Raw genomic sequence first — 11,944 nt, 5'->3', positions numbered from 1 at the left:
TAAAGACTAACAGATTTATTTGGGCATAAGCTTTTGTGGGTAAAAAAACCCACTTCTTCAGATGCATAGACTTTGTACTATCACCACCCAAGTTGTGCAATAGTCATCTTAAAGCCTGGCAAGTTAGATATAACTTACCAGGGATGAAAAAGTAACTCAGCCGTAAGTGCTCACAGCTTTAATTGGTATAGCTTTGTCAGGGCCGGCTCCAGCATTTCTGCCGCCCCAAGCAACAACAACAACAACAACAACAACAAAAAAAGCTGCGATCGGCGGCGGCAGTTTGGCAGCAAGTCCTTCGCTCCTAGAAGGAGTAAGGGACCTGCTCCCCCCCAATTGCCACAGGTGCTGCCCCTCTCCCTTGGCCACCCCAAGCACCTGCTTGTTAAGCTGGTGCCTGGAGTCGGCCCTGAGCTTTGTCAATAACTGGAAAGATACATTGACTAATGTGTCTCCATGTTGTTGTTACAGGAGATCTCTAATATCTCTTTGAAAAAAAAAAGCAGACATTTTAATAAACTCAAAAAATGGGTAGGTAGGGTCCTATGAGAAGAAAATCTAAGGGAAAAAAAGAGTTCAAGCAAGCTGGCAGTTTCAAAGAGACAATATTAAAGGCACAACTGCAAACTATCCCGATGCAAAGGAAAGATAGGAAGAATAGTCAGAGGGCCAATATGGCTCCATCAGGAGCTCTTTCATGAACTGAAAATCAAAAAAGAATCCTATAAAAAGTAGAAACATGGATGAATTGCTAAGGAGGAGTAGAAAAGAACAGTGCAAACATTAGGGACACAATCAGAAAGGTGAAGGCACAAAATGAGTCACACCTAGCAAAGGACATAAAAAGGAATACTTTGGGAGTGAGAGGAAGACAAAGGAAAGCATAGGTCCTTTATTTAGTAGGGGAGGGGTGGCTAATGACTTCAAAAAGGTTGAGGTGTTTAATGCCTATTTTGCTTCAGTCTTCACTAAAATGGTTAATTGTGACCAAATATCTAATACAATTAATATTAACAACAAGAGGGAAGGAATACAAGCCAAAACAGGGAAAGAACAGGTTAAAGAACGTGGAGATAAGTTAGATGTATTCAAGTAGGCAGGGCCTTATGAAATTCATCCAAGGGTGCTTCAGCTTGTCCCTTCAGCAATCTCAGAACCCTTAGCAATGATCTTTGAGAACTCGTGGAGGATGGATGAGGTCCCAGAGGAGTGGAGAAGGGCAAACACAGTTCCTATCTTTAAAAAGGGGAACAAAGTGGACCTGGGGAATTAGACCAGTCAATCTAACTTTGATACTTGGAAAGATATAATTTGTTCCTGTTAAACAATTAATTTATAAGCACCTAGAGAATAATAGGATTATAAAGCATAACCAGCATGGATTTGTCAAAGAACAAATCATTGCCAAGCCAACCTAATTTCCTTCTTTGACAGGTTTTCTGGCCTAATAAGTAGGGAGAAACAATAGATGTCATCTATCTTGTTTTTAGTAAGGCTTTCAAATTAGTTCCACATGACATGCTCATAAGCAAACTAAGGAAATAGGGTCTAGGACAGGATTAGAATTCAAATTGGAGAACTAGTCTGAATTCAACAAAATGAAATTCAATAAAGATAAGTGCAAAGTACTTCACTTAGGAAGGAAAAATCAAATGCACAACTACAAAATGGAGAATAACTGGCTAGTTAGGTGGTAGTACTGCTGGAAAAGGATCTGGGGTTTTAGTGGATCACAAATTGAATGAGTCAACAATGTGATGCAGTTGTGAAAAGGCCAATAGCATTCTGGGGTGTAGTAACAGGAATGTTGTATGTAAGGCCTGGTCCACACTAACCCCCCACTTCGGACTAAGGTACGCAAATTCAGCTACGTTAATAACGTAGCTGAATTCGAAGTACCTTAGTCCGAACTTACCGCGGGTCCAGACGCGGCAGGGAGGCTCCCCCGTCGATGCCGCGTACTCCTCTCGCCGAGATGGAGTACCGGCGTCGATGGCGAGCACTTCCGGGATCGATCCCAGAACATCGATTGCCTGCCGCCGGACCCGGAGGTAAGTGTAGACGTACCCAAAGACACAGGAAGTAATTGTCCCTCACTGCAGGGCACTGGTGAGGCCTCAACTGGAGTACTGCATCCAATTCTGAATGCCACACAAGTTGGAGAGAGTCTGGCGGAGAGCAACAAAAATGATGAAAGGTCAGGTTTTCTAAACCTATCAGGAAATGTTTAAAAAAATTGGGTGTTTAATCTTGAGACAAGAAGATGGGGGGGGGAAAAAAAGAGAGAAAAACGATCGTGATAACCATCCTCAAATATGTTAAGAGCTATTAGAGAGAGGACTGATCAGTTGTTCTCCATGTCCACTGAAGGCAGAACAAGAAGTAATGGGCTTAATCTGCAGCAAGGGAGATTTAAGTTAGATAGTAGGAAACACTTTCCAACTAGAACGGGTAGTTAAGCTCTGGAACAGGCTTCCAAGGGAGGTTGTGGAATTCCCATCATTGGAGGTTTCTAAAAACAGGTTAGATAAATGCCTGCCAGGGATGGGCTAGGTTTACTTGGTCCTGCCTCAGTGCAGGGGGTGGATCTTGATGACTTCTGGAGTTCCCTTTCAGCCCTCCATTTCTGTGATTTTATGATCTTCTTTAGATGCGTGGGAATCCAGCTCTATCTTTGTTTATAGGAACAAATTCTTACTCATTTTGTCCAGGTCATAACTTAATAAATAAGTGTTAAAGCTAGTTATATTATGCCCTGAACATCAAGAAATAAAAACAATTTTATCATTAATAGCTGTAACCAGGTAAATATCGTCAACTGGCTAAGAACATCTTGTTCAATCATTAAGACAGCTGACAGGATGCAGGGAAATTGAGAGTTTTATTATGACTGTACAGTTCCAAGTAAAAGGGTCATACAGTGATAAAACACTACAGTTAAAAAATGCTATTAAAATAAGCTACACAGCAACAAAACCCATTCCCAGAAATGAGTGCAAAAAACCCCATCATAAACATTGCTTTTAAATGTATATTTCACTTGTATTAGTACACATGTTGAGGATGCATGTTCTTTGCAGTGTCTTTTAACTAATGTACAGGCTGGCTATGAAGAAACACTCTGCTTTCTGTATTTTTTCAAAAATCTTTATTTAAAGATGTTTCAGAATTGACCTTGTCTACTCTTAGACATCTGCAATAATAACGCTGCCTCTGAAAGCATCATGTGGATTAACACAGTATGTGGGGGGGCAACTTTTGCTTTCCTAAAATAGGGGTCCTACCTTATTTTCCTCTATTAGATCAAGTTAATTGATTATCTTCTCTGAGTAATGCATATCGCCAGGAATGCATTCTCCTTTTTAGTAAACTATGGTACTTATTTGTGTTCAAGGTGGCATTTTGTTTGCAAGCAACACTCAAATTTCTAGATTGGTGGTTAAACCAATCTAGAAATATAATAAGCTGCTCACCCAACAAGACTAAAAAACAAACAAACAAACCTTGATTCAGTTCTACAAATTCAGATTCCTAAAGATGGAGGTCCCTTCCAGTCCTACATTTCTAGGATTCTAAATGATCGCAAGTAGGTAACAAATTGGATTCTGCTTAGGTCACTGAAAGAGAAAATTACGGCATACAAAAAGTAATGTCTCCTTTAAATCACTGCCTAGTACATACCTTTAACTCTACATGTTGTTTAAGACCTGTTACTTTATTACCCTGAATGGTAGCTCAGTAAGCCAGGGTGCGGGTCCATCTACAGTAATTAGATACTCTCCTAGCTAAATAAAACATTGTAGAAGATGCTCCATTAAACGGATCTTTTAGGCATTATTTTCCATGTCTTCGACTCAAGTGTCACAATGATTTTGGCCTCTCCTCCCCTTTCACCTGTGGAACGCATGCAGGGGTCCCCGGGCAATGGCTGAGACAGCGACGGCACGGCCAGGGCTGGCACACCCCAGCTGAATCGCCAGCAGCGTGACTCAGCCAGGCCTGCAGCTTGTGGGAGAGCTGTGCCCAGCGCGGGATCGCCCCGCCAAGGGGCTGGGAGTTCGCTCTGTTGCCGTCTCGGTTCTGCTTTGAAAACAGGCCCTTGCAAACACGCGCCTTCAGGAACACACCGGACCTGAGCCGCACAGCGTTGCTCAGCTGCCCGTAGCGGCCCTTCCCCAAAAGACAGCCAGGAGCCCGGGCCCGCGTTCCCTCCAGCCGCCCGGAGCGCACCGAAAACCCCTGAGCCCGGAGCTTGCAGTCCCCGGCCTGGCACCCCACCCCGCTCCCCGAGTCCCGCCGCCCCGCGCCTGCGATCACTTGGAGAACTGGCTCTGCACGGCGGCGAGGCTGAGGCTGGAGGGGATGAAGTGAGGGAACTTGCAGATCGCGCAGGTGCACAGGCTGGCTCCCCCGGCCAAATGCAGCTGGCTGCATTGCTGCTCCTCCAGGGACAGCGAGAGGTATTTGTTGGCGGACCGCAGGCTGTCCGGGTGGTTCAAGTTCCCCGGGGTGAGCAGCACAGAGCCCGGCGCGGCGAAGAGGGGCAGCCCGGCCAGCAGCACCCTGGGCCCGGAGCCACTCATCTCCCCAATGATCCGCCTGAGCTCCTGCAGCGAGCTGCCCAGCAAGAGGATGTAGTTCCTGGCCAGGAGCAGCGTGGCGATCTTGGAGAGCTTCCTGCCCGGGGAGCTCTGGCAGTGGGCTGCAGAGTAGGGCATGATCACCTCCCGCAGCGCGTCCATGGCCAGGTTCAGGTCCTGCATCCTCTTCCTCTCCCGGCTGTTGATCTTCCGCCTCAGCTGCTGCTGCTCCTTTTTCTGCTCAGTCTTGCTGCCGCCGCCGCTTCTGGCGCTGCCCAACCCCTGCTGTTGCTCAGGGGCAGGCTCCGGCTTGTCATGCACTTGCTTAGTGAGCAAGGTGGAGGAGGGCTGCCTGTAGCCAACCAGCTCATACAGGGCTGTCCCCAGCTGCACCTCACCTGGGCGTTGTTGCCTCAACATGGTCCTCCTGCTGCTTTCAGACGAGGCTGCAAACCTTCATAGCAAGGGCTGGGGGAGGGCCTGACGAGCAGGGAGCGGCAGCGTGCACAAGAACACAGGGCTGTCCTTCGCACTGGACTTACGTTACCTAAGGTGGCCACGGTGGGTGGGAAACATTTGCCGCGAGGAGCTTGTCGCTCAGGTCTGGGGAAGGGAACGATCTAGCCGGGGCCCTTTAAATCCATTTCTCCCACTTTGGGCAAAGGGATGGCGGTGGGCAGCCAATGGGAGCGCAAAGCTGGCCAGAGACGGGCTCTCATTGGTTGCCGCCTGCTGCGGGGCGGAAGAGTTGCACTTGGCAAACAAGAAGAAGTTTATTGTAAGGTTTGCTCGGCAGTTCTGCAGCCGAGGAGCGCTGCCATCCCGGAGCCCATTTCCCTCCCACGGACTCCTCTGCTTTGCCAGGCAGCTTCCTTTGTTATTTGAGACACTCTATTTTCTCCCTATATTTCTCCCCCTTCCCCTCCTGGGCTCTGACTGCTTCCAAGAATGTTAATGTCTGCCAAGGGATTGAAAAGAGAGTTTATTTCTGAACTGACTCTCCCTTTCAGAGCACATAAAGCAGTGTCTGGTTTGTCTTTTTCTTTGCTTTCATAGCTCCTTTTAAAAAGCCTTTCAGGATTCCCTCTTCCTCCAGTTGTTATTATTAGAGATGGGCTTCCCCCCCCCCCCCAAAAAAAATAGAGAGTTGGGACCAACTGCCAAATTTGGATGGTGGATGAAATGCCCCCTCTCAATTCTTATATCCAGAATTTTTGTTCAGGCCCATCTCTAGTTATTGAATTAATGTTTACCTTTGTGTCTGTGTATTTCTTAGATATGCATTGTTGTAGTAGTTGTGTTTTGTCCTAGGATAGTAGGGAGACAAGGTGGATGAAGTAATATCTTTATTAGATCAACTTCTGTTGGTGAAACAGACAAGCTTTTGAACTACACAGAGTCTTCTTCAAGCTGGAAAACATGTCTCTCTATGTATTAGATAGACAACTGAGCAGCTAAACTGCCTTTAAGTTCTGAGTAAAAATACAGTTATATTAGTGATACTTCACAGTTTTTTGTATAGCATACTGGTCATTCTGTAGCCACAGTTTAAGACTAACAGTTGCATAAAAACAGAAATAGATAAGTAGATTTCACATATTCTACAAGTCATAGTAAATTTTCATTTGTTTCAATATGAGAAATATGTATGTAACCAATGATTGGGACAAAGTATTGCATTAATTCTTTGTATTTTCAACTAAAATTAAATGTAATGCTGTGAACCTATATATTCCCCTAGTAGGGCTTGATCTGTAGTGCATTGAACTCAATGGGAGTCTTTCCATTGATTTCTGTGGACTTGGGATCAAGCCCTTAATGCTGTTAAGGGAATGGGGGGGGGAGGGGGGAACAGTGGAAGCCAGTGTGTCTGATGAGAAGAAATATTCAGTGGAAGAACAGTTCTACTTTTTAAAAATGTGTGTTTACTGGGAATAGGCTTTAAAGACATTCATTTCTAGGTCACCTGTTCAGATTCAGCCCAGATCATCAGTGAGCAAAACTCATTACCCTCTGAAAGTTATTCATCAACCTATAGGAAATGAGTTGGTGGGCTCAATGAATGTTCCCTTTATTTTTTTTTCCTGGTGCAGAATGAACAGCTGCAAGAGCACAACTTATGTGCTGGGAAAAGAAGTACACAAAGCAAAGTCAAGGATATGTTTATTGACAAAGAGAGTCTGTGCTTCTATCAGAAGTAGTAACAAAGTGGAAGTCCAGCCTATGTAGGTATAGCTTTTGAGAGATAAACATGGAACACAGCATGATGTGTTAGAGGGTTCTTGTAGGAGCCTCTTACTAAAATTCTGCCACACTACTGAAAGACAGGTTGGGATAATTTTCCTGCCATCAAAAATTTGCCCTTGTAGCTCATAAAAATACTTCTAAAGAGCAAATATGCTTGTGAAACAGATAACAGAGCTTCAAATGTATCCTCGAAATACTTATGGGGGGAAAAAAAGAGCTGTGGACATCACTTCTGCTCCCATTTCAAACTACGCAAGTAAAATTCTGCACGCTGTTGGAAGTCTGCTCAGCATACTTTTCAGGCGCAAAGTAAAATAATTTTTAGCGAAAGGTACTTCATATGTTTTTGCGCCAATGCTGTTGCTTCACCTCCTTGCTTGTGAGGAGATATTTTTTGTTTTAAATGGGAAAACTGATTAATAGATCCTCCAGTCTCTCAGCCATTCTTTGTGAATATGCACAGGAAAACCACAGCTGAAACATGCATATATTGGGCACCTGATTTTCAATAGTATTTTGAAAATAGAAATATTCTCCACATTACCCTACTACTTCTTACAAAAATATGTACATTAACTTAGCATACTGCATAAAAACAAGAAGCTTTGTACACTTTAGAAAGGATCAGAAGAAGATATCAAAGAGGCTACTGCCTCCGAAATTCAAGCTGTTTGTCTTTTGTTGGATGAACTGGCCATGAAATTATTGGACCTGCCTTGGACAAAGTCAGAAAACATGTCAGAATATTGACTAAGAGTCCATATACTCAAAGAACTGAAACTATGGTGACTTTTCCCCAGGATCATTTCCATAAGGTAGATTGATTGATTAAAGCTTGTTGAAATGACCACTTTAAACTCCATAGGAGTTAATATCTCCAGAAGAGTTAATATCTCTTTTCCTGTTCTGGTAGCATGAAGAGGATGGAAATCCCTTGGGAATATCTCATGTAAGGGGTGTTCCACAGCCAGCAGAGAGCTACTGAAAAAGCTCTCTGTCAGCCCTCTCCCAAATCCTGACATGGGAGCATATCAGGGAAGGGTCTGTGACTAGAATGCACCACACTCCAGCTATTCTCACTTGGCAGGTGACCCACAGCAGGTCATTTCAGCCAGAACATAAGTTAGAGCAACCCCTAGGCTAACGTATGCCAGGGCTATCCCAGTGATACCAGGAGTACAACAATGGCTTAAAGCTACATTTACTGCTGTCCTGCTCCCTTACAGTTGCTACACCAAGCCCAGGAATGGAGGAACAGGGACTCAGTGGCCCTGTTTTGTAACCAACTCCTCCTCTCTTCCCATCTGATTCTCTGACTAGAGGAGCCATTGTCAGGGATGGGTCAGAAATTAAATCCTTTTTCCGCTTGTACCAATTGAAGCCAGGGAGGGAGAACATTTAGAATGTAAACAAGTTTCTTCATCCCCTTCCTCCTCCCCTTCCTGTTTCTAATTTTTCCTTTCTCCAATGATTTATTATTAATGATAATTATTTGTATTGCAGTAGAGCCCAGAGGCTCAAATCATGACAGGACTCTACTGTGTTAGATACTGTACAGGCATGCACTTGTACACACGTGCATACACACTTATCCCATTCTCCTTTCTTTTCTTTTGAAAGATAATGGTGATAGTAATTTCAGTATAACACATCAGTCTCAAAGCTGTTGAATTACTGCTTAGACTTCTTTAATAGAAAAGGCTCTGTTAGTTTTTTTTCCATGGGGAAAAAAACCCATTTTAAAACTCAATAGCTTCAATTTCTGTTGTTGAAATTCAATCCTCCTCCTTTTAAGACTAAATAAAACAAAACCAAGGGGGGAAGAGAGAGAGAGAAACAGCAGAAAAGAAAATGCAATTCCTCTCTCTGACTGTCTCATATTTGCAGTGTAGCTGCTGGAAATCAGAGTCGTAGCACTTGGTCAGCCTTTATCATAATTGTTTATAAGTGCAAGGGTGGATTTGTTGTGGCTGACTAAGCTATTAGACAGAATGCAAGCAGAAAAAGATGGGTAAGAGGGAGTAGAAATAGGGGAATTGACACACAAGAGACTGGGTAATAACAGGAACCTCATGTTTACATCACAGGTGTTTCATAGGATGTTGAACTTGATGAAGGTGGTGATGTCATCTTGTTCTCTCTTCTTGTTCAGTCTGGCCAGAACATCTTTCAGGATTAGGACAACCTATGGAGACTGTGATATGAGAGAGGAAAGGATTTCTGGGGCTCCCCTGCCCCCAATCCCACTTCTGATGGGGAAGGGAAGACAGCTGTAAAGCTACTGTTGGGGGTGCAACTTCTTCTTCTTGGACTTCCCTTTCCCTTCCTGCTGCTGCTACCTGTCAGGTAAACAGGTTAAGGGAATGTGGTGAGGGGCAGAAGGGAGAACAGATGATAGATTTGGGTGAGGGATGGAGTGTGAGAAACAGCTAGTAGGTTTGAGTGGTTTGTTGTGGTGAACTCCACTGACTTCAGTGAAGTTACTCCTGATTTACACCTGTGTTAGTGAGAGTAGAATCATGTTCACCATCTATAACTGCCATAGGCAACCAGTGTAAGGATTCTGTGATGGGACAGAACTGGTGCACAACAGCCTAATGCTACCTTTTGTTCACACCAACTCCCACCAAGACATACTATAGTGTGGGTTTCTAGGTTTGTGTACATATTAATATAAAAATACCTATCTTAGTCAAAAACCTACCTTTCATTGTCGGGGGAGGGGGAGAGGATTTAAGATGATGAAAAGGCATCAGAAGAAGATCTGAGTCATGCCAATTGTTCAGATAAAATGCATGTAGTTAGTAAAGCAGAAGCCGGTTATTTCCCTTTTATCAGATCAGGGCAATATGTTGCAGATCAGCAACAGACTAACATACAGCTTTTGATAGCAAAAGGACTGAGTTTTGAAAATTTACAAAATAGATTGTACTTTCCAGAAAACGGGTTCTTCAAACCCCATAACTAGTAAATAGCAAATTTGATTTTTCTTTTACATGAAGTTTCAGATTAACAGTCCGGTTTCAAGATGCAGTCATATGAACACAGTAGTAATCCAATGAATCAGCTGAAAATGATTTCCTGATTAGATCACATCAGTTATTGGTTTTTATTTTAAATATGGCTATTAAAAACAATATATTTATACTGAGAGCATTTTTTTTATTTTGCTGCAGACATCAGTAGCTTCAAAACACACACAAATAGAAAGTTAAAAGCAAGAATATTTTACTCCTGCAACAATTAACTACATTCTACTAATATAAAATGTCTTAACATATTCCAATAATATACATAGGAATCTACTTTCTCTTTCTCCTACTGAAATCCACTATGACAAGGCAATTTTGCAGAAAGAAAAATAAAATGAATAAAAAATAAAGGTGGCAGTTCCTTTTACTTCATAAACAAGTTTGAACTAGACAATAAAATGTTCACTTTAACTTCAACATAATTGGACATAAAAATTGCTCCTCACTAGAAAAATATGTGTTGAGTCTCTCTTAAGTCAATAGCCTAAGCCAAATGCTATAGAGGCTTACACTGATACAATAAAAAGGGACAATTTGCTTGGAAGGCTGTGGCTAATTTAGAACACAATGCCCAATGTCATGGTCAGTTTTGTTGCAAAAAATTGGCAGTTTAACTCAGAGTCTCAGTCAGCCCGAAAAGATGTGAGTGATTCTGGCTGAAACAGCTTTGCTTATTGGATGTTCCAAACTGTTAAAACAAGCCCTTTCATAGTGATACATGGCTAAGTGTGTTCGAAGAAATGAGGGGAAAAAACAAAGGTAGCTCTGAAGTCATTTCCCTGCACTGAATCCAGCCATCCGGTTTCACTCTTTCCCCATTGAATGGACAGAATGCAACAGGAAGAACAGGAATGAAAGAGAACAAACAGGCCGAATGTACTGGCAGAGAGACTAGAGAGAGAGGGAAGACAGGGCAGCTAGATGCTTAACTTCTATTCTTTGTTCTTAGAAAGGAATGAATGATTAATTATAGAAATCCAAGAGGTAATAAATGTGCCTAACTGACGTACTGTGGCCAAGTTCCTAGAACACCTGCAATAACAGTAGCCTGTGTAAATCAAAGTACTTCTCTCTTTATGGAGAGTAGACAGGATACAGGGAACAGAAGGATACTGTTCAAAACTTCACCTGGTTTGTTTTCTGCTGGCTTGAGATCCTTGTCATCTATCCCTGTCTGCTTTCTTTCTGTGGGAAGCAAAACCCCGGTCAGCTAAGGAAGAAACCAGGTTGTTCCAAGTGCCTAAAGAGGGTGGGATCAGGCTCTGACATGACTAGAGAATGTAATTTTACTAATACATCTAAAATTGATTCCCAAATCAATATTTGTATTAAAGCAATTTTATTAATGAAACATATGAAAACAAGTATTTAATATACAGGCAGCAAACATCTATACTGTGTAAGTATTACAGTTGGGATTTTCAATATAGCCTAAGGAAGTTAAGTGCCTAAATCCCATTACAACTCAGTGGGATTGGGTGCTTATCTCCTTTAGGCCCCTTTGGAAATTCCATCCTACAACACTGTGGCCCACAATTCAGCAAGGTACTTAAATAACTGCCTAGCTTTAAGCGTGTGAGTAGTTCCAGGGATGACATTGCTTAAAGATAGGCACCTGGTTAAGTACCTCGCTGAATTGGAGCTTTAATGAAGAAAGGTCAAACTCTTTTCACAGAAGGGTAATAATTTACAGAAAAATAACAGCTCAACTATTTAAAGAAGTGATATCTATAAAACCTACTAGACTGGAAAAGCTGTAGTTGATGGAGTTAAACAAGACCCAGTTAGGGCTTAATTAATCCCCCACTGCTCAGGTTCATAAACATGGAAGCTCCTAAGTGGAGTGTTGGATCCAAATGAGCCCTTTTTGTGTCTTGTTTCACTTTTAAAGTCTAACCCCTTTCTAATGAGACTGATTTTTCAGACCTCCCATCCTCATGTGTCTGAACTGTGTTCTCTCTTACATGTGCGATGTCTTGGATCAGACACTGACATACTGTACTGATTTACTGTAAGTGTTATGGTAATCGTTTAACTATCTAGAGCCTTACAGTGGCAATTAGGCACTTAGGTAGCATAAATCAC

General features: G+C 42.7%; 1 protein-coding gene across 1 annotated transcript; it reads right to left on the bottom strand.

The window, feature by feature from the left end:
• Positions 1 to 2,862: 2,862 nt before the first annotated feature.
• OLIG1 (oligodendrocyte transcription factor 1) lies at positions 2,863 to 5,349 on the bottom strand. The gene has a single exon (XM_054016459.1). It carries the CDS (start codon positions 4,998 to 5,000, stop codon positions 4,314 to 4,316), a length of 687 nt encoding a protein of 228 aa, XP_053872434.1. The 5' UTR covers positions 5,001 to 5,349; the 3' UTR covers positions 2,863 to 4,313.
• Positions 5,350 to 11,944: the final 6,595 nt, after the last annotated feature.

Source organism: Malaclemys terrapin, chromosome 1 (assembly GCF_027887155.1).
Source record: "Malaclemys terrapin pileata isolate rMalTer1 chromosome 1, rMalTer1.hap1, whole genome shotgun sequence".
NCBI lineage: Eukaryota > Metazoa > Chordata > Testudines > Emydidae > Malaclemys > Malaclemys terrapin.
Note: the sequence above shows the minus strand (reverse complement) of the source record. Positions and strands in the feature narration are given on the sequence as shown.

Bases quoted from the DNA above. Each gene is read 5' to 3' on its own strand.
- OLIG1 (XM_054016459.1), bottom strand. From the start codon at position 5,000: ATGTTGAGGCAACAACGCCCAGGTGAGGTGCAGCTGGGGACAGCCCTG.